The sequence below is a fragment of the Lepus europaeus genome, chromosome 23 (genome assembly GCF_033115175.1).
Source record: "Lepus europaeus isolate LE1 chromosome 23, mLepTim1.pri, whole genome shotgun sequence".
In the NCBI taxonomy this organism is placed as follows: domain Eukaryota; kingdom Metazoa; phylum Chordata; class Mammalia; order Lagomorpha; family Leporidae; genus Lepus; species Lepus europaeus.
In genome coordinates, this window is record NC_084849.1 from 17,602,893 (window position 1) to 17,624,444 (window position 21,552).

Consider the following 21,552-nt stretch of genomic DNA (forward strand, 5'->3'; position numbering starts at 1 on the left):
GCTGAGTCCTCCATCCATCGCGGTGACACTGAGTTCTAACCACAGCCTTCAGTGGCTCAGACGGGCACTGTGCTGGCAGCATCATGTGGGCTAACGTTGTCTATCCTAAGGGACCCCGTGATGGCGGGGAGGGATGTTCTCCCCATTCTAGAGACAAGGAGACTGAGGTGTGGAAAGGTAACTTGCCCGAGGTCACGCAGCTGTTACGCAGCGGAGCCAGGATTCATAGCCTTGGATTCTGGTTTGTGAATCCAGGGTGACGTCACCACGCGATGGCAGAGTCAGCCTTTCCCTCCCAGACGACGCGAGTGCGCTCTCCCAGTCTGCCCCGCCTGTGACACCTGCAGGCCCCGCAAGTCCACGGCCAGATTGCTAAGCTTCAGAGGGCTGCACCGGCCCTGTCCCCACCCTCCGAGGCTGGTCTTGCCTCTTCCAGGGCCACAGAGTCCATGCGTCAGCCACAGAAGCCGGTGTGGGTCCTCAGGATGGGACCAGCCCCGAGGCTCCCAGTAGTATGCACGTTATTTACGTTGGGCACCTTCCGTATTGGAAAGAGCAGTCTTATATCCTGACTGAATGGGCGCACGGTCCAGGCGTTCGTTAGCCTTTCCTGCCCACAAAGGTGCAGCTGGCACCGACACCCAGGGGGCCTACAGAGCATTTGGCCCTGCCCCTGGCCCTGCCCCAGGATCTGCAGGACCCTACATGGGACCAGAGGAGCTGCTAGGTAGCAAAGCTGCCCCCCAGTGGGCGCACGACCTCGGAGTCCACTGGTCCTATCACATACAGTGCTGCCCTGACGCTGCTGGCCTGGCCTTTGGAAGATGCCATGGTGGACATCGGTGTGGAGGTGATGCCAAGTACAAAAAGGGTACACGCTGAAGACAATGACCATCGGGTGGTGCTGTGTGTCTAGTACACAGGCTTGGAAACCAAGGGCTTACAGTAGGGGTGGCTTTCACTGTCCTCTTTCCCAGGGACACACTGTGGGGAGCTTGTGTATGCCCCACCTCCTGCAACTTCTGGCCTTATGGGCAGAGAGACCCTGGCCCCCAGAGGGGAGGGTTGGCCCTGGGCCACAAGACAAGAGTCCCAGTGGGCTGTGAGCGATGGCTGCTACCCACCAACCGGGGGCTTTGTGGCCAGAACTGAACAGGCAAGAAAAGGAGCCAGCCTTCTGGATTGATGTCCATCACTAGGAGGAGGTGGGGCTGCTGCCGCACAGTGGGCGCCAGGTGAGACACGGCACATCTCCTGGCACTCCCCTGCCCACTATGGTATCAGATGGACAAGTGGGGCCTGAATCCAGCCTGCTGGTTAAGAAACTAGCTGGTTTGCCCGTGTCCCACAGCGGAGTACCCTGGCTTGATGCCTGGCCCTGGCCAACTCTGAAGGGCCCTGCCAGCCTCTGAGCCCCCGTGGGGGCGGGGGTGGGGAACATCTGGCCCACGAGCCATAGAGAGCTCGGGAAACCACTGGGCAACCCCAGGCAGGCCCAGGAATTCAGCAAATCTACAGCAGACTCATCTTTAAGTGATCATTTTGTGTCGCCTGCGAATGACGTTATAAATCCCCAGATGGCCCCAGCAGAACAAAGCCTCCCAGCCCTGCCCTGTAGATGGCACAGCGGCCCCCGACCTCAGCTTCTCCCTCAGCCAGGCCCGGCCTCCCTCCCTCCCCCACAGGTGTTGATGCCGAGAACTGTCCCAGAGTCTACTTCCCACAATGCTACTCTCCATGAGGACCCACGTCTGTCTTGCTCACTGCTGATTCCCAGACCCTAGCCTGTGTCTGGGCCATCGTGATGCTCAAGAAGTGTTGGGCTGGCGCCACGGCTCACTAGGCTCATCCTCCGCCTGGGGCGCTGGCACACCGGGTTCTAGTCCCGGTCGGGGCGCTGGATTCTGTCCTGGTTGCCCCCCTTCCAGTCCAGCTCTCTGCTGTGGCCTGGGAGTGCAGTGGAGGATAGCCCAAATGCTTGGGCCCTGCACCCACATGGGAGACCAGGAGGAAGCACCTGGCTCCCGGCACAGTGCACCAGCCGCAGCAGCCATTTTGGGGGGGTGAACCAACGAAAGGAAGACCTTTCTCTCTCTCTCTCACTAACTCTGCCTGTCCAAAAAAAAAAAAAAAAAAAAAAAACAAAACAAAACAAAAAACAAAAACAAAAAAACCACACCCAGGTCCCACAACGGAATGCCCAGATTTGAGTCCCTGGCTCCTAGTCCAGATTCCAGCTTATGAGTACCCACCCCAGGGGGAGGAGGGGGCAGCAAGTGATGGCTCAAATAGCTGGGTTCCTGCCCCCCACGTGGGAGACCCAGATAGAGTTCCTGGCTCCTGGCTTTGGCCATAGTCCCGTCCTGGCTGCTGTAGGCACTCAGGGAGTGAATGGAGGCTTCTGTCTTTCTCTCTGCCTCTTAGAGAGACAGACTACAAGAGGCCTACCTGGCCCTCTCACAAAATCTCCCTAAGTTATCTCAGCGGGCTCCTGCCTCCTACCACTGCCACATGGATACTTTCAAAGGACCACTGCTGCTCAAGAGCTCTCCGTAGCTCCCCATGACCTTCCAGGTCTTTATCAGGCTTATCCTGGTGGACCTGTGCAACCCCAGCTTTCAATCCTCACAGATCTCACCCCTACAAGCTGATCAGACAGAGCTTCTAGCCTTCTTCAGCCTGGGTGACAGCTTCCTCCCTTCCCATCCTAGGGAGTCCCCACACTGTTCCCCAACCCCCTTCCATGTCCACCCAAATCTTTGCACCCTGCATGGCAAAGTATGAAACTACGGCAGGCAGAGCTGAGGCTCTGGGGCTCGTGGCTCAGCTCTGCCCCCTGCTGGAGGGAGGGCATCAGCGTCAGCCTCCCTGGGCCTCCATGTCTGTGTCTGTAAGCGGGGTTTTACTGCAGAGTTGAGCTCCTGCGGGAAGTGTGGAGGTCACAGGGAGACTGTTGGGAACGGTGCTGCCCAGCAGGAGGCACGAGATAGGAGGCTACTTCCAAAAGCTCATGGGAAAGGCCATCAGGATAAGTTCTGCAGAAATTTTCTGGAATCCGTGCATAAGTTTCTCACGGTATGTCCTTTTTTGGACTTTTTTGAAGACCCTCACTAGATACCATTGTACTTGCTGGTGGGATCCAACACACTTTTCTACAGTGGGTCCCGTGGTACCCACGTGGGTTTGGCAGGCTGTATAGTCTATGCTAGACTACTCAGTTCTGTCACTGAGCAGGATCAACCGTAGCTGACATGTCACTGATGGGGATGTGCCAATAAAACTTTATTCACAGCACTGATCAGAAGGTCGGGTTTGCACCGCCCTTCCAGAGCTGGCCAACCAATGCCTTAGGGCCCCTGCATACCCAGGAGAAACTGGCTTCATCAGCCAAGTCCAAATAAACTCAGTACCTCAAACAATAACAGCAACAACCCAACAACACTCAGCTCAGAGGTTGGGAGGGCAGCCTTTGGGTTGGTTAGGAGCACGCAGATGCTGGGGGTGCCCTGTGCCTGCGATGCTGGCATCCCACTTGGGAGTGCCTGTTTGAGTCCTGGCTGCCCTGCCTCGGATCCAGCTCCCTGCTAATGCTCCTGGGAAAGCAACAGATGATGGCCCAAGTGCTTGGGCCCCTGCCACTCCCATGGGAGAGCTGTTTGACGTTCTAGGTTCCCAGCTTCATTCTGGCCCTGAGTTGGCTGTTGTGGTCATTTGGGGAGTGAACTAGCAGATGGAAGATCTCTCCGTCTCTTTCTCTCTCTGCCTTTCAAAAAAAATTTTTTTTAAGAGCATGGATGCTGTTGGCCGACAGAGCGGGGCCTGAGGGCCACTTCCACACTGTGATTTCATCTGCTGAGTCTTGAGCTCCTCACCTGGACCAGGGAGGCTGTGGTGACACTACAGGACCCCCTCCTGCTTGTTGCCATGTGTCAAAGTGATGCCGGCTCTCCTACTGTTGATTCCGTCACTTCTGTCACCTTCCAGCCATTGTTGTTGTGCTCGGTGCAATACTGCTAACAGGGCTATCCTCTTGCTACAGCACAGCTCCTTGATAGCAGAAGGCTGGGGTAGCCATCCTTGCACCCCCCGGAGGCCACAAACCTCACAGTCAGCCCTCAGGGTCCCCTGTAGACACTAAAACCTGCAGATTGTCGAATCCCTCCTCTGAAATGGTGCGGTGTTTGCACACACCTCCCGTATTCTTTAAATCATCTCCAGATGCCCTATGATACTTAGCACAACATAGATGCTATGTGCATGGCTCTTGGTACTGTTTAGGGACTAACGACAAGGGATTAAGTTCATACGTGTTCAGTACACACAAATGCTTTTCCAAAGACTTTTGATCTGTGGTTGGTTGAATCCGTGGGGGCAGAACCCACGGAGATGGAAGGTCAACTGGAGTTGACGGGTTGCCCAGCTGGAGCTCCAGAGCTGGGTGTTTACTTACGACTGGGGGACCCCTCCGATTCCGAAGCCCACCAGTCCCCGGAGCACCAGGATCCAGCTATACACAGGGGCGAAAGCACTGAGAATGCCATAGTACAGGGTCCAGAGCACGCTGATCTTCAGCCCCTGTGGAGAAGCGAGACACCGAGTCACGAGGGCCTCTCCGCACCTGCAGGTAGCGCGGCCCCTGCACCTGCTGCAAGCCACCAGTAGATCAGACTAAAGCTATCCCACCAGGCCAGCAGGAGGTCAGGGGTCCTCTGGCTGGTGCCGACCTCTAGCAGGTTGGTGAAGAAACTGTGGGCCACTCTTGGTGGTCCCAATGATATGCATGAGACATGACAGACTTGTCCTGTGTCACTCACCAACTCAATTGTCCTGGCCAGTGGTGGTGCACCAGAAAGCTCTGTTTCTGATTGGTTGCCTGCACCTGTTGCCCTGTTCTATGAGAGCCCTGGTGAGGGGGGGCACAGCCAGATCTGCCAGGGTGAACCAAAGGAAGACGAACACTGCTGGACCCGAACTTTACAAAGTCACTCATGCAGGAAAGTTTGTCGGCAATGGCTACGCTGCCTGGGGCATGCGAGTCCCTGATGGACCGCGTCGGCTTCTGTCTGCTTTCACAGGGTCTGTCTGTAAAGAGATCTGATTTCCAAAGGTCAAATACAGGGGCAGGCGTTGTGGCACAGCAGGTTAAACTGACATTTAGGGTGCCTGCACCCATATCAGGGTGCCCGGGATGGAGTCCCGCCCTGCCTCCTGCCTTCCAATCCAGATTCCAGCTAAGGCACCTGCAAAGGCAGCACATGATGGCCCAAGTGCTTGGGGGTCCTGCCACCCACATGGGAGACCTGCATGGAGCTCCTGGCCCTAGGCTTTGGCCTGGTCCAGCCGTGTTGGTTGTGGGCATTTGGGGCATGAACTAGCAGAAGGCAAATCCCTCTCCCTCTCCCTCTCCCTCTCCCTCTCCCTCTCCCACTCCCTGTACCTGTCCCTCTCCCTCTCCCTCTCCCCCTCCCCCTCCCACTCCTTCTCCCCCTCCCACTCCTACTCCCTCTCCCTCTCCCTCTCCCTCTCCCACTCCCTCTCCCTCTCCCACTCCCTCTCCCTCTCCCTCTCCCTCTCCCTCTCCCTCTCCCACTCCCACTCCCTCTCCCTCTCCCACTCCCACTCCCTCTCCCCCTCTGTAATTCTGTCTTTCAAATAAAAATTTAAAAAACATTTTTTAAATGGGGCAAATATAAGGAACCACACTGGTAATACTCAATTATAAACCCAGCTGTAATCAGGGGTAGATGTTGACCTGGATGGAGTTTCTGGCTCCGGGCTTTGGCCTGGCCCAGCCCTGGCTGTTGCAAGCCATTTGGGGAGTGAGCCAGTGGGTGGGAGATCTCCTTCTCCATCTCTCCCTCTCTCTCTGCCACTCTGCCTTTCAACTAAATGAAATAAATTTTTATATAGCTACGAAATTGGTACCTGCCACCCAGATACTGAATCCCCTCTTCTGGTTTAAGCTAGTTTAATAAGGATTGATTTTCTTCCTTGGAACCCAAGGAGTCTCGAATCAGACATGGGACATATTTAGCGACAGAGAAAATCAAAGGGAAGAAGAAAGAGCAAGAGGGAAGGAGAGGGGAAGACACAAGGACACGGGGCTGGACACAGAGGGCCAAGCCTCCCTCCGGGGCTGCTGGGGGAGGGACTGCCTGATGCCCTGCCAGGCAGCGTTCCCCAGCCCTGTCTGCTCACAAAAGATTCCAGCTGGCTCTGCATTTGTCCGCTGATGCTGGAGCTTTCCAGCCGCCAGCAAGCCCCGTGCAAGAGCTGCCCGTGGGCCCGAGGGCTTCTCATCAGCCCAGAGCCCTCCTGCCCAGCGTCGACACACAGTCAGTTCCTTGCTTCCTTCAGCATGCATTCGTCTTGTACGTACTGGGCTACAGGGAGATGCATAGTCAATGGGCATTCATTTTTTTAAGGAAGGGAAGAGAGTTTAAGTTTTTAATTTTATTTGAAAGGCAGACACACACACACACACACACACAGAGAGAGAGAGAGAGAGAGAGAGAGAGATCTTCCATCTTCTTGCTCATTCCCCCAAATGCCTGCAATAGCCAGGGCTGGGCCAGGCTGAAGCCAGGAGCCAGAAGCTCCACCCAGGTCTCCTACGTGGGTGGCAGAGGCCTTGGCCATGCCATATCCTGAATTTTTCTTCCTTTGAGCCCCAAACAATAGCAATCACCAGTTATGGAGTGCTGAGTGTGCACTGGAAGCTCCAAGCCCATCACAGACACTTTTATTGAATCCTTCCTCTTTGGAGTGCCTTCTATCAGCTTGTTTTACATACGGGGAAACTGAGGCCCACAGTGGTCAAGTAGCTTGCCCCAGGGTGACCTTGCTCAATGAACAATGAACCCTATCGTGTTCACATTCCAGGCCACACACTCAGAGTCAACCTTCATCTCTCTGCTGCGGCCACAAACCCCCAGGCTGCAAAAGGTCCTGCAGGTGACTCCTAGCCCCGCAATGTCACCCAGCAGGGCCCCTCACAGAAACCTCCCAGCCGGGCCAAGGCAGATGGAGGAGCTCCCGCATGGCTGCCAAGGCTCGCCAGCTGCCCGTCTGGCCCAGGTTCTGGAGTTCACGAGCAACTTTACCATTTGAGCCTGAGCCGTCCTGTCTGAGGCTGGGCCAGAATCCAGGGCCGGGAGGAGGCAGCTCTACAATCTGATGCTTTCGCTGCTCACTTCCGGCCACTCGGGCTCCACGTTGGGTGTGGAATTTAGCCAGGCAGTCGGGGGAACTGGCAGGACACCCCATGGGCAGCTCTCCCACCCCGAGCTTCATCTCTCTGGCAAGCAAGAGTTCTGGGGGCTGATTCAGTTTTGTCTCCCAGCGGCCAAGGTCAGGATGAAGGATGCGAGGGCCAGAGGCAGATACACCTGTCTTTAATGCTGGCGCTGCCATCCGTGGGCACCGCAAACTTGGCTCATGATAGTAACGGTAACAGAACTCTTCCTTTGTGCGGAGTTTCATGTTCAAGGCCTTTTACTCCTCATTATAGCCCTATGGGAGGAGACTATTGCTGTGCTTGCACAGAGGAGAAAACAGGCACGGAGAGATGGAGCAACTTGCCCAAGGTTGCGCAGCCTTGGAAGTGGAAGGGCTGAGATCTGAACGCACACAGCCCGACCTCAGAGCCCATGCCTTTCACAATGATGCTGTAGTGTCTCCCTTGTCCAGGGGAGCCCCTTGGGTAAAAACTCAAGGGAGGGTGAGCTGTCCCAGGTGATGCAGTACGAAGAGGAAGAGAGGAGGAAGAGCTAACTCTCCCCAGTGCTGCAACTCGGCAGTGTTATCTGCACAGGGACCCTGCAGCCTGGTCTCCCAACCTCGGCACTGACCATGTCCCGGACCCGGCAACTCTCTCTGCTGAGGCCAGTCCTATACAGTCGGGGTGTTTAGTAGCATCCTTGGCCTCTACCCACTGAATGACAACCCAGAAATGTCCCCAGGTATAGCCCGGTGCCTCCTTCCCCAAAGCGAGAACTACTGTTCTAGCAAGTGCCAAAAGGCAGTCACAACTCAGCAAATGTCGTTACTTGAAAACCTCTCTATGAAATCTTTTCAAATTTTTAAAAATTGCGGCCGGCGCCGCGGCTCACTAGGCTAATCCTCCGCCTTGCGGCGCCGGCACACCGGGTTCTAGTCCCTGTCGGGGCACCAATCCTGTCCCGGTTGCCCCTCTTCTAGGCCAGCTCTCTGCTGTGGCCAGGGAGTGCAGTGGAGGATGGCCCAAGTGCTTGGGCCCTACACCCCATGGGAGACCAGGAGAAGCACCTGGCTCCTGCCATCGGATCAGCATGGTGCGCCGGCCGCAGCGCGCCTACCGCGGCAGCCATTGGAGGGTGAACCAACGTCAAAAGGAAGACCTTTCTCTCTGTCTCTCTCTCACTGTCCACTCTGCCTGTCAAAAATTAAAAAAAAAATTGCTATTTATTTGAGAGGTAGAGAGAGCACCTATCTGCTGGTTCATTCCCCTAGTACCTGCAATAGCTGGGGAGTGGCTAGGGGAGCAGGGGGCTGAAGCCAGGAGCCAGGAACTCAAATCAGGGCTCCCACGTGGGTGGCAAGATCCAAACTAGTTGGGCCATCGCTGCTGCTTCCAAGGACATATATTAACAGGAAGCCAGCACCAGGAGCCGGAGGGGGGACTCGAACCCAGGCCCTCTGATGTGAGATGCAGGCCAAATGCCCACCCTGTGGATGTTTTACTATCCAAGTTCATGGCTTCCTCCTAGAGCTCCATCCTGGGGACGCCCTTGGAGCTGCTGCCCCTGCCAAGAGCATAAATAAGGATCCTATGTTAGAAAATCCCTCCGTGGATTTTTCAGGTGAACAAAGAACACTCATTGGTTAAGTCAGCTACTGGTTTTGGGAGGCCAGAGAGTGGCAGGAACTGGAGACGAAGATCTAATTCTCTTCTGTCCCAGCTCAGCCACTCAGGAAGAATTTACTGCCTGCTGTGAGCCAAGCCTGCATTCTCCGGGGCCACCTCAGTAGACGAAACAGGCACAGTCCTTTCGTCAAGGACAAACTCATCCAATAGTTTTCTAGCCTGTGCCCATGGCAGACATCACTAATCGATCACAGCACTGTGCCATCTCGCCCATGGCAGACATCACTAATCGATCAGAGCACTGTGCCATTGAACCTTCCAACTCCCTCAAACCAGTGTTCCTGGCATGCTCTACTTGGAACAGGCACAGGGGGAAAAACCACACCTGCACTCTGGTTTGGGAAGTCGGTAGATGGCAGCTATTAGCATCAGCTGTCACCTAGCCCAGCCTCCTCCGATCCACATGAGGAACCAGGGTACCAAGAATGGAAATTCACCTGATGTAGTGCCCCAGTGGCAGATGGAGACTCCAGACTAAAGTGTTTGCCCTTCTTTTCCCCTGTCCTCCCCGCTGCTTTGCAAATCAGCGATCAGATAACAGCACTGGGAGAGCAGTGGACACCCCCCCCCCTTTCTGGTTGCTGCCTTGTGTGTGTGTGTGTGTGTGTGTTTGCTGCAAGAACAAGCAAGCAGAACGTGTTTTTAGCTGGAGGCTGAGGAGTGAGTCGTCCCTCCCCATGTGCCCTGTCCACTCAGGAAGAAGCCACACAGAGCACCTGGAAGAGGCTGTGATTGTTTTTAAGCCCTGCGGTTCTTTTAAAGGTTTGAACTGGCATAGCCTCCCAAGCTCATGCAGAAGTTAAAGCCCAGCATCGGGGTTAGGAAGGGCAAGGCATGATCAGATTATGGCATCTGGGAGGGGGGTCTGTGGGGAGACCCTTAGGTTGTTGGAGATGTGCCTTCAGAAGGTAATTCTCACAAGAGTGTTGGTTGTGAAAGCCACGTTGGGCCCTGCCTGTCTCTGCTTCCCAGCTCACCCCAGATCCTACACACACACACACACACACACTCCTCCAGCCTCACCAGATGGTGGAACCAAGGCAGAAGCTCGATCTTAGACTGTGAACCTCCAAAACTGACACGAATTGAAACACACCTCCTGCCTTCCTGCATAGCTGTCTCAGGTAGTAAGTGACAAAAGGCTGAGTGATACAAAAGCTCTGATTACATTAGGCCCAACTTTCATGAGCATAGATTTATAGCTCCTGGTTTTGGCTTGGCCTTGCCCTGGACATTGCAATTATTTGGGGATTAAACCAGCATGGATGGCAGATCCATCTACCTCTCTCTCACTCACTCACTCACTCAATCTGCCTTTCAAATAAATTTTTAAAAATATATCTTCTCCTTTTTTAAAAAAGAAGATCAAGTCACTTGTCCCCGCCATCACACAGAGGCAGCAAAGTCAGAAGCAAGCCGAGGTCCACCTGACTCAGGGCCCCAGAGTGTAACCACTGCACCACACTGCCTGCGGACAGTCCAGGGACAAGAACAGGGATGCAGGAGAGAGTGGGTTACAGGATGTGCACTCTTGGAGCAGCGGCTCTGTGGGTCTCTGACTCCCAGAAGACAGGTGTTTACAGGGGGATGCTGGCCTCACAGGCCAAAACAAAGACCCCACGTGCAGGTGCGCAAACCCCACAGCAACGCAAAGGGGACAAAACCAAGGGAGCAGGCAAGGAGCACTGGAGGAGCTGATGGAGTCAGAGACTTGTGAGCTCCGTTCTTCCTTCTTGGCTTGCACATCTGCTTCCTGCCACGCCTGGGTGCCCCCCAAAGCAGATGCCAGGAGAAGGGTCCTAGCACAAAAGGTTTATTTCAGCAGTGATGCCAGCAGGGGCCTGGAGAGGGGAGGGAAGGCACACAAGGTAGGGACCTTCATGAGCAGGTTCCCATGACGGGTGTCAGCGCTCAGTCCTGCTGGGGACAAGAAATGACCCACTTCGCAAACAAGCCAAAGTCTTGTTACTGTCCCTTGCCTGCCCCAGCCTCGTGCAAGGGATCAGTGAGTGTCCGGGGGATGTGAGTGGGCACTAGTAGCATCACCCAGACTCTGAAATGGACACGCATGGGGGGGTAGGTGCTTCGCATCACAATCAAGACGTTGTTTGAGACGCCTGCATCCCAGGTCAGAGTGCCCGGGCTTGAGTCCCGGCTCTGGAGTCCAGCTTCCTGCCAGTGCAAACTCTGGGAGACAGACTCAAGAGGCTGGGTTCCTACTATCCACGTGAGAAACCTAGATGGAGTTCCAGGCTCTTGGCTTCCACCTGGCCCAGCTGTAGTTGTGGGCATCTGGGCAGTGAGCCAGTGGAAGGTAGATCTCTGTCTCTCTACCCTTCAAGTAAACTAAAATAATAATAGTGAAGAGGGCATGCAGTAAACTAAAATAATAATAGTGAAGAGGGCATGCCTGGGCCCCACCAGGCACCTGTGGCTTGCAGAGTCCACGGCCGCCTTGGAGCAGCGTCTCCTCGCACCGCGGCCGCTCAGGAGCCCTCCCAGCAGCACAGGTTTTGCTACCTGTCAATATCGTCACCCAAGAACACAGGGCTTGTGCTCAGAAGCGGTTGCCTTACCGTTTTCCTGCCGTACTGGTCTGAGATATTCCCCCAGAGCGTGGAGCTGGACATCATGCCGACAAAGACCACCTGTGGGCACGAAGACAGCGTCTGTTAGCACAGAGCTTGGCAGAGAGAGTAAATGACAAAAGGGACCCCTAGGTACCACAGCAGAGCCAGGCTGGGGACAAACCCTATTCTAAATGCTCCCCTGAAGGGGCTTCAAAAACTCATGGAAAAAAATGGAATTGAAAGATACATTTATTTTGGTGCAAAAATATTCTGAGGTGCTAGCATTGTGGCACCGCAGATTAAGCCATTGCCTGAGATACCAGCACCATTTCCGATCCAGCCCTCTGCTTGTGTGCCCGGGAAAGCAGTGGAGGATGGCGCAAGTATCTGGGCCCCTGCTACCAACATGGGAGACCTGGATGGAGTTCTGAGCTCCTGGCATCTGTCTGGACCAGCTCTAGCCATTGACGTCATTTGGGGAGTGAACCAGAGGATGGAAGATTCTCTCTCTCTCTCTCTCTCTCTCTCTCTCTCTCTCTCTCTCCCTCTGCCTCTCTCTCACTCACTCTGTCTATCCCTCAGTCTCTCTGCCACTCTGCTGTCAAATAAATTAATTCAAAAATTAATTAATTTTAAACAGGAGATGGTGGGCATCAGATAAATATTTCAGTTCCATTGGACATATTTTTAAAAACATTTATTTGACAGAGTGACAGAGAGGAAGGGTCTGAGAGGGGTCTTCCATCCACTGGTTCACTCCCTAAATGGATGAAATACCACACTGGGCCAGGCTGAGCTCCACCCGGGTCTCCCACATGGGTGCAGGGGCCCAAGCACTTGGACCATCATCTGCTGCTTTCCCAGGGGCATTAGCAGGGAGCTGGATGGGAAGAGAGCAGCTGGGGCTGGAACCAGTGCTCTGATAGGAGGTGCCAGTGCTACCAGAAGTAGCTTACGCCACTGTGCCAAATTGCCTGCCCCAGACACATTTGTTAAAGTGACGTCCTTTATTTAAATTTTTAAATATTCCAATGTGCTGGAAATTATCTGCAACCTACAATTTAAAAAAATCATGTCAATTTAGGCTGCAAAGTCTTAATTCAGGTATTTTCTAGATTACCTAAAACAAGACTATTTCAAAACAGCTGTCTTGGGGTGTAGTGTTTCTTTAATCATAGGACAAGTGGCATCCTTGCGCCCTGAAAGAGTTAAATCTCCCCAAACGCCCATTGCCCCACAAAGAGAGAGATTCCGGTGTAAGAACACACTGAGTCTGTATTACAGGAATTATGGTAACCTTGTACCACATTTCCTGCAGCAGAAATAACGCCTTCCCCTTGTCCTCTTGTGTATTTGATGCAGTTCAAGCAACTTCTGCAGTATTCTAACTGGTCCACAGAAACACAACTCTAAGTGTCCCACAGGTACAAACTTAACCTTAGAGAAGGCAGCCCAGTGCAGCGGCTGGGGCCGGCGGCTCTACAGGTCCCGGGAGCTTATGCCAGTCGGTGCACCGCTCCCATGCCTTATGCCAGTCGGTGCACCGCTCCCATGCCTTAGTTTCCTTATCCGCAGAACTGGGGGCAAGGCCAGCGGCTCTTGCATAGCATTGCGAGAATTAATCAGGTCATGCATGCCAAACCCTGAGACAGAGCCTGGCACACAGTAGGTGCTCAATAAGTGGTGATGGTTGTGACCCAGTGAGGGAGCAGAGACCAGGAAGCTCCACCTTGCAAGTGGCATAGACCTGTGTCTACACTCTAGGATGGATCCGGGAGAATGAGGGCTGCAAACAGAAAGTGTCATTGACGCACCCCTGCCACGGGCTAGGCACCGGTCATGTTTGTTGCCTGTCGGTAGAAAAGCAGGCATTTTGCAGGTCGGGAAATAGAGCCCTAAAGTGTCTCAGTCCAGGTCACACCTCTAGGAGGGGCCTAAGCCCCCAAAACACAGATCTGAGTGGGGTCTTCGAAAATGTTCGTGGAAACCATGTCTCAGGGTAAAAAGCTACACCTGGATTGCTCAACTTTGCACATCACGGCGAGCTTGTCATGCGGTTCCATTTTTGCATGAAGTTTCGGCTGTGTCCTCGGAAGGTGTGAACCCATAGGTGCGGGGAGGTCCCACGTTCCCAGTAATTGAGCACATCAGCTGGGGACCCCTCCCCTCCCCCCCCTCACCCCCATTCCCAGCACCTGAGCCTGTGGCAGCAGGAGCAGAGGGGACATCCCGCAGGACACCCCAGGGGGCTAGAACTGAGCACAAAGAAGAGAGCCACTGGCTGCCTACCGAGGTCAGCAAGGCCACCTGCCAGCTGGGCAGGCGCCACTCGCAGTGCAGCTGTGGCGCCAGAATGCTCAGGATCATCATCTCCATGGCGTCGGCCATCTGCAGAGAGGAGGGAAGCACCGTGAGGCAGGAAGCCCTCCAGGGCCCCTCGGCCAAGTCCGCGATTGCAGACTCCTTCTTGCACCTGCTGTGCGCCCCACCCCAAGTCAGAACACACCAAAAGGGGCCGAGCTGTGCTGCGGGAGGTTAGCTGTCGCCTGGGATGCCTGCATCCCGTATCCAAGTGCCACTTTGAGTCCTGGCTCCTCTGTTTCCCATCCAGCTTCTTGCTAATGCTCCTAAGAAAGCAGCAGAGGATGGCCAAATAATGGGGTCCCTGCCACCCACATGGGGGACCTGGATGGAGTTCCTGGCACCTGGCCCAACCCTGACTGTTGTAGACTCACTCTGCCTTTCAAATAAAGAAATCATGCCAGTGCCGCGGCTCAACAGGCTAATCCTCCACCTTGTGGCACCGGCACACCGGGTTCTAGTCCCGGTCGGGGCACCGATCCTGTCCCGGTTGCCCCTCTTCCAGGCCAGCTCTCTGCTGTGGCCAGGGAGTGCAGTGGAGGATGGCCCAAGTGCTTGGGCCCTGCATCCCATGGGAGACCAGGAGAAGCACCTGGCTCCTGCCATCGGATCAGCGTGGTGCACCGGCCGCAGCGGCCATTGGAGGGTGAAACAACAGCAAAGAAAGGAAGACCTTTCTCTCTGTCTCTCTCTCTCACTGTCCACTCTGCCTGTTAAAAAATAAAAATAAAAAATAAAATAAATAAAAAACAAATAACGAAATCTTAAAACACACACACACACACACTCTGAAAGAAAGCTCTAGTGGTTAAAGCGCTAAGACACCATGCAGAAATTGACTAGACATTTAGCGTTCTTGGGGCATGGGGTGTATCTTTCCATGTTTACAAAATATGAGCACTCTCTGAAGTGGGAAAAGATCCTATTTTTAAAATTCAAGAAAAACCTTTTTGATAGAGCTAGAGAGAGAATGATCTTTTTTTGTTTTTCTCTTGGTACAATTAAGGACTCGATTGTCTTTGGTTTCTAGGTCATCTGTTCATGTAGAATTGCCAGTGTATTCAACAGGCATGACCTGTTAATGTAGTGAAACATACTAGGAGGCCCCAGTAATTAAATATCTCGGTGCTCTTAGGGGACTGGCCCGCATAATGAGACGGAGTGAGAGTTCAGAAGCAGAGCTGTGAGCCGTGGGAACGCTGTATGGGATCAAAGCAGCTTTTCAAATTAGCAGAAGAAATGACACAGGGAAATTGATGATCCATATGGAAAAACGTGTAATTCAATTGCTCTCTCAGACCATTCGCAAAAATCAATTTTTTATAGGACATTTGGTTTTTAAAACTTTTTTTTGTTGTTGTTGTTTATTTCCTTTTATTTGAAAGGCAGAGAGAGACAGAGAGAAGGAGACAGACAGACACACTTTCACCCACTGGTTCACTCCCCAGATGCCTGCAATAATTGGGCTGGGCCAGGGCAAAGCCAGGAGCCCGATACTCCATGAGGGCGTCCCATGTGCCCGTCAGGGACCCCAGTGCTTAAGCCATCTTCTGCGGCTTCCCAGGGTGCACACTAGTGGGGAGCTGGATGGGCAGAGGAGGAAGTGGGGCAAGAAGCAGGCGCTTCAATATGGGATGCAGATGTCTTAAGTGGCACCCACCCCTCCGTTTTCACCTGGAAGGAAGGTCTGGCTGTGCCGTTTGCCATGGCCATCTAAGAGGATTTGTGAGCACCCTGAAGCAGAAGACGGGACGGACACGCACGTGGTTTTCTGGGGAGAAGTCCAAAGCTGATATCACAAACTCCCCATAGCCCCAAAGGCTTGAGAACCGGCCAATTAGTGAGAAGTTTCAGCTCCTTGAGGCCAATCGCCAGCTGCCCCTGGCTTCCCCCCAAGCACACACCTCAATCCCACCCCTGACCACTGCACAGACACGTGGTTGGAGCTCAGGCAAAGGCTCTACGTGGAGGGACTTGTGTTTGCCCTTGCGGACCGTGGAAACCCAGCAGAGCAGCACAGGAGCCCCTTGGAGACTGCACTGAGGCCCCTGCCACCCTAGAAATACTCACCCACGCCAACCCAGTGAGGACAGACAGCTTCCACTGAAACTTCCCGAACCCAATGGCTTCCACCGCATCTTCCACCATGAAAGTATCTGCAAGGGAGTAAGGGGGAGGGGTTGAGGAATCAATGCACCCTGGCTGTTGTCCCAGCCTGGGGGTGTCTGGAGTGGTCTCCTGGCCTCTGCTAGGAGTCATCACCATTTTGGAATGTCAACCATGAGCCTATGCTAATTTTAACTTTCTCCTGAAATGTGAGTTGGTGTTTACCACACTTGCTGGTTCTTGTTTCCTCCAGAAAAAAAAAATCAGTAATAGGAATAATAATAGTGAACTCAATCAAGGTAGCACCTGCTACTTCTAGAACTTTCCCTAGAAAAATATTCCAGCAAGATTCTACAGCAGGCAAAGCTGGAATATCCTCAATGCTTACGAATGGGGGTGGGGTGGTTAAATATTATGTAGAAATGCCTGAATATCCACATTATGAAATGCAACCCAACTGTATAAAAGAGTGGGTGGATATAGAAAGAAACAAATGATGGGCAACAAAACAGTATGATTCTGTTCTTAGAAATGTATACATGTGGGGGCTGGCACTGTGGCGCAGTAGGTTAATCCTCCGCCTGTGGCACCGGCATCCCATATGGGTACCGGTTCTAGTCCTGGCTGCTCCTCTTCCAATCCAGCTCTCTGTTATGGCCTGAGAAAACAGTAAAAGATGGCTCAAATCCTTGGGGCCCCACACCCGCGGGGGAGACCAGGAAGAAACTCCTGGCTCCTGACTTCAGATCAGCACAGCTCCAGCTGTTGTGGCCATTTGAGGAGTGAAGCAACGGACGGAAGACCTTTCTCTCTGCCTCTCCCTCTCACTGACCGCAACTCTGCCTCTCAAATAAATAAATAAAATCTTTTTTTTTTAAAAAAAGAAATGTATGCATGTGTGTTTATGCATCATGTGTCCATGCATAGACTTCATGGTGTTTTTTTTTTTTTTTGGACAGGCAGAGTGGACAGTGAGAGAGAGAGACAGAGAGAAAGGTCTTCCTTTTGCTGTTGGTTCACCCCCCAATGGTCGCTGCGACTGCACTGATCCAAAGCCAGGAGCCAGGTGCTTTTTCTGGTCTCCCATGCAGGTGCAGGGCCCAAGCACTTGGGCCATCCTCCACTGCCTTCCCGGGCCATAGCAGAGAGCTGGCCTGGAAGAGGGGCAACCGGGACAGAATCCAGCGCCCCGACCGGGACTAGAACCCAGTGTGCCAGTGCTGCAGGCGGAGGATTAGCCTAGTGAGCCGCGGCGCCGGCCTTCATGGGTTTTTTTATTATTATTGTTTTTGGAGGGGGGAAGACTCTAACATTTTTGTTACTTCCACAATTAGGAAAAAATTGATACTTTTTAAAAGCAGAATTCCAACTGCACCCAGATGGCAAAAGCTCCACATTACATAAAGTTAAAAAGTGATGTTGTGGAATGGCATATGCAGGAAGAATCGTGTCTGTGACAAAAGCAGACATATGAGTGTTCTTTAAAATGTTTATGGGACATGGGATGAAGAGAGAAGTTCATTTCAGTGCAAAAAAGGTTGAAATCCATGCACATGGAGGGTCTTCATAAAGTTCGTGAAAATGCAAACTAGGAACAAAGTTATGCATGATGTTTTTGCACAAAAATAGACATCTTTTAGTTTTCTACAAACTATCCGAAGTACCGTGTGTGTGTGTGTGTGTGTGTGTAGATAGATGTGTACCGTCTGGGCAGGTAAGACTGAGTGGTTGTCTTACAAACTTTTAGCAGAGTAATCTTGGCGAACACTCATTTTCCAGGACTTCGGACATTTCTGTGTCTGAACACTTTCCACATAAAAGTGCTGCTTTTGTGCAAAGATGTACCTTGTACGCTGATAAGCATTTTTGAAAAATTATAAAAGATGAAACGTAATGTGTAGGTATGCTGCAGCATATCCTGGAACAAAACTACTGAAAAAACAACAACGCCAGGGACATTTGCACCGGGTCTGGGTTCAGGTAACAGTGCACCTGTGTTAGTGTCTTCATTCTGATAAACAGAGCATGGTTAGGTAAGGTCTTGACCTTTAGGGAAGACTGAGTAAAGGGGATATAGGAGCTGAATGTGCTAGCTTTGCAATTTTCCTGTAAATCTAAAATGACTCTAGCCGGCACCGTGGCTCACTAGGCTAATCCTCCGCCTGAGGCACCAGCACCCCAGGTTCTAGTCCCGGTTGGGGCGCCGGATTCTGTCCTGGTTGCTTCTCTTCTGGTACAGCTCTCTGCTGTGGCCCGGGAGGGCAGTGGAGGATGGCCCAAGTGCTTGGGTCCCTACACCTGCATGGGAGACCGGGAGGAAGCACCTGGCTCCTGGCTTCAGATCAGTGCAGTGTGCCAGCCGTAGCGGCCATTTGGGGGGTGAACCAATGGAAGGAAGACCTTTCTCTCAGTCCCTTTCTCTCACTTGTCTAACTCTGCCTGTTAAAAAATAAAATAAAATGACTCCAAAATGAAGTTATTTCGACAATAAAGATACTGTAGGAAGAGATTGGGTGGCCCTTCCACAGCGGGCTCTGAGCATCTCAGCCCCTGCCAGCCTCTTTTTTGAATTTCAACCACAGGGCCCTTATGTCAATCATATAGCTTCCTCAGGAAGCGTGAGCTGGTGTTTATCACACTTGCAGGTTTGGGTTTCCTCCAGCAAGAGTATCCGGGACAGGAAGCCCTGCACCTGCACTAACCCTAAGATGCAGACATTGAGAGGTCATTGTGTGCCAGCCACCACATCTTCACCATCATCATCATCTCTGTCAGCACTATCACCATCACCACCTTCATCACCATCATCATCACCATCACCATCACCATCATCACCATCTTTGTCAGCACCATCATCACCATCACCATCACCATCACCATCTTCATCACCATCATCATCACCATCTTCATCATCACCATCACCACCCTCATCACCTTCACCATCTTTGTCAACACCATCACCATCACAATCATCATCACCATCTTTATCATCACCATCACCATCACCATCACCATCCTTGTCAGCACCATCATCATCTACATCACCATCATCATTACCATCACCATCACCATCTCTGTCAACACCATCACCATCACAATCATCAACACCATCACCACCATCACCATCACTATCACCACCATCACCATCACCATCACTATCACCACCATCACCATCTTCATCATCACCATCTTGATCACCATCACCTCACCATCACCATCACCATCACCATCTCTGTCAACACCATCATCAGTGTTGCTGCTGTCCTCAGCCAAGTGTGATGCAGCGACACTGACTGGTACGATTGTGATGTAACACGGCCCGCTGAGGCCCCCCTTTCAGTGTCACTCCTGGGCCCTTGGTGCCCTCCCAGCTGCCCTTCATAAGACCCCTTGAGCACGCCACCTGGAGTGGCAGCACTGGCCCCCCTGAGCCCCTGACCTTGGCCCAGACTGATGCCCCAACCGCGGGGCCCCCTCACCGTCAGTGGGGTTGGCAAACTCCTTGGGCACTGCGGCCCCATCATCCAGCTCCACGGCCTCTAGGCCCGTGCGGACCCCTTCAATCTGGACCTCATGCTCTCCGGAAGCTGCGTCGTCCTCTGACCTTGCGCTCTCGCCTGTACGCCGGAATTTCACCACCCTGGAGGAAAGAGCAGATCCAGTCACGATGGCCAGGACCCCCCTTCAACGGCCCGGCTACACAGGGCTTGTGCCCAACACAGGTGAAAGGCTTTTTTCACGGTGTGGGGAATGGAATGGGTGGGGGTTGGCATTTCTGTTGAGTTTGGGAGGAGGAGCGAGCTGTGTATCAGGGCTACCATGTAAAGTTGATCAGGGTGGGCACTGTACAATTCTAGAGTGCCCTATTCACACAGTGGGCTATGTGAATAAAGATATCTTCCTCCTAGGCTTGAATGCTATTTGGAAGCATGCTGTTTGTGTTTAACAGATGCAACAATCTGATCACCTAAAAGTGACCTCAGGTCCACAAGAAGGTGCTCACCCCGCATTGTTTTGTACATTGAAAGTGGACTCCAGGGAGCGGGCATCTGTTCAGTGGGCAGTCGCCACTGTGTTACCTGCATCCATGTTGGAGTGCCTCGTTTGGGTCCCAGCTCTTCTGCTTCCAATCCAGCCTCCTGCTGACGCGCATCCTGGAAGGCACTGGGGGATGGGTCAAGTGCTTGTGACCCTGCCGCCCACATGAAACCCATAATGAGTTCTGGGATCTTGGCTATGGCCTGACCTGGCCCATCCCTGGCTGTTGCAGGCATCTGGGGGGTGAATTCACAGATGGAAGATCTCTCTCTCTCTCTCTCTTTGCCTTACAGGCAAAATGAAGATCAATAAAATCATATAATTTTTAAAAAAGAAAGAAGTATCTAAGTACAAAATCAGGCTATTATTAACCACCATCTTATTCCCTGGCACCAAAGAATAACTGGTGCTGTGGCACAGAAAGGGTAAATCTGATTTCGGAAGCACAGGGAACTTTGCTTGCAAAGTTCTAGAAAAGACAGGTGAAACCACAACAATTTTGTAAATCAGGCCAATTTTGTAACCTAAAACTCTGCTCCACTAACTCACCTTGGCTGGAAATACATTGCCCAGCAGAGGGGGCGGGGTTTGCAGGGAGGGCGGCCGGGTTTGAAGCGATCACCACCACCATCAGGGGGTTGAGCTTGTGCTCGGTGCACTCCGTCTGCACAGCCGCTCCATGAGTGGGGATTATTGTCACCATTGTACAGACCGGAAAACTGAGGCCCTGGATGTCATATGACTTGCCCAAGAATCCACTGCCAAATGGAATCTCATGAAGATTTCCCTTAGGTTTTCTTTTAAAAAATGTCAAAAGCATGGGCTTTTGATCCATTTTGAATTAAATTTATTAAAAAGATTTATTTATTTTGAAAGTCAAAGTTACAAAGATAGAGAAGATAGATAGAAAGATAGATAGATAGACAGACAGACAGATAGGTAGATAGGAAGAGAGATCTTCCATTTGCTGGGTCACTCCCCACATGGCTGCAATAACCAGAGCTGGCCAGGCTGAAGTCAGGAGCCAGGAGCAGCTTCCAGATCTCCCATGTGGGTAGCAGGGGCCCAAGCACTTGGGCCATCTTCCAGTGCTTTCCCAAGGCCACAATTAGCAGAGGCTGGATCAGAAGTGGAGCAGTCGGGACACGAACCGGCGCCCATGAGAGATGCCATCATTGCAGACAGTAACTTTACTTGCTACACCACAATGCCAGCCCCCGATTTAAATTGTTGATGTGGTGTGAGGAAAGGGTTCAGCTTCGTGCTTCTGTGTGTGGAAACCTCGTGGTCCTAATGCCGTTTGTGGAAAAGACAATTCTATCCTCCACTGAGCGGTTTGGGCACTCTTGTCGACAATCTTCTGATCGAATCACTAGAGGTGAGGGCTTACTCATACTTCTGGAGTCTCTAGTCTGTTGAACTGTGTGTCTCTCCTTAGTCCAGTACCGTCTTATTCTGACTGCTGTAGCTTTGTAGTATGTTTTAATAACAGAAAAAGTTAGACTTCCAATTTTATTCTCTTTTTCAAGATTGTTGTGGCTCTTGGGAGTCCCTTGAAATTCCATATGGAAT

At 52.5% G+C, this 21,552-nt stretch overlaps 1 protein-coding gene across 1 annotated transcript in view; it reads right to left on the reverse strand.

Moving 5' to 3' along the window:
- The window catches only part of SVOP (SV2 related protein), a 53,815-nt gene extending 33,132 nt beyond the window's left edge, over positions 1-20,683 (reverse strand). The window contains exons 1-7 of the mRNA XM_062182312.1: positions 20,530-20,683; positions 19,946-19,991; positions 19,422-19,582; positions 15,907-15,992; positions 13,765-13,863; positions 11,482-11,553; positions 4,451-4,575 (exon numbers count right to left, since the gene is read on the reverse strand). Coding sequence (XP_062038296.1) covers positions 4,451-4,575; positions 11,482-11,553; positions 13,765-13,863; positions 15,907-15,992; positions 19,422-19,582; positions 19,946-19,991; positions 20,530-20,683 — 743 coding nt within the window. The remainder of the gene's footprint in view (positions 1-4,450; positions 4,576-11,481; positions 11,554-13,764; positions 13,864-15,906; positions 15,993-19,421; positions 19,583-19,945; positions 19,992-20,529) is intronic.
- Between the last annotated feature and the right edge of the window lie 869 nt (positions 20,684-21,552).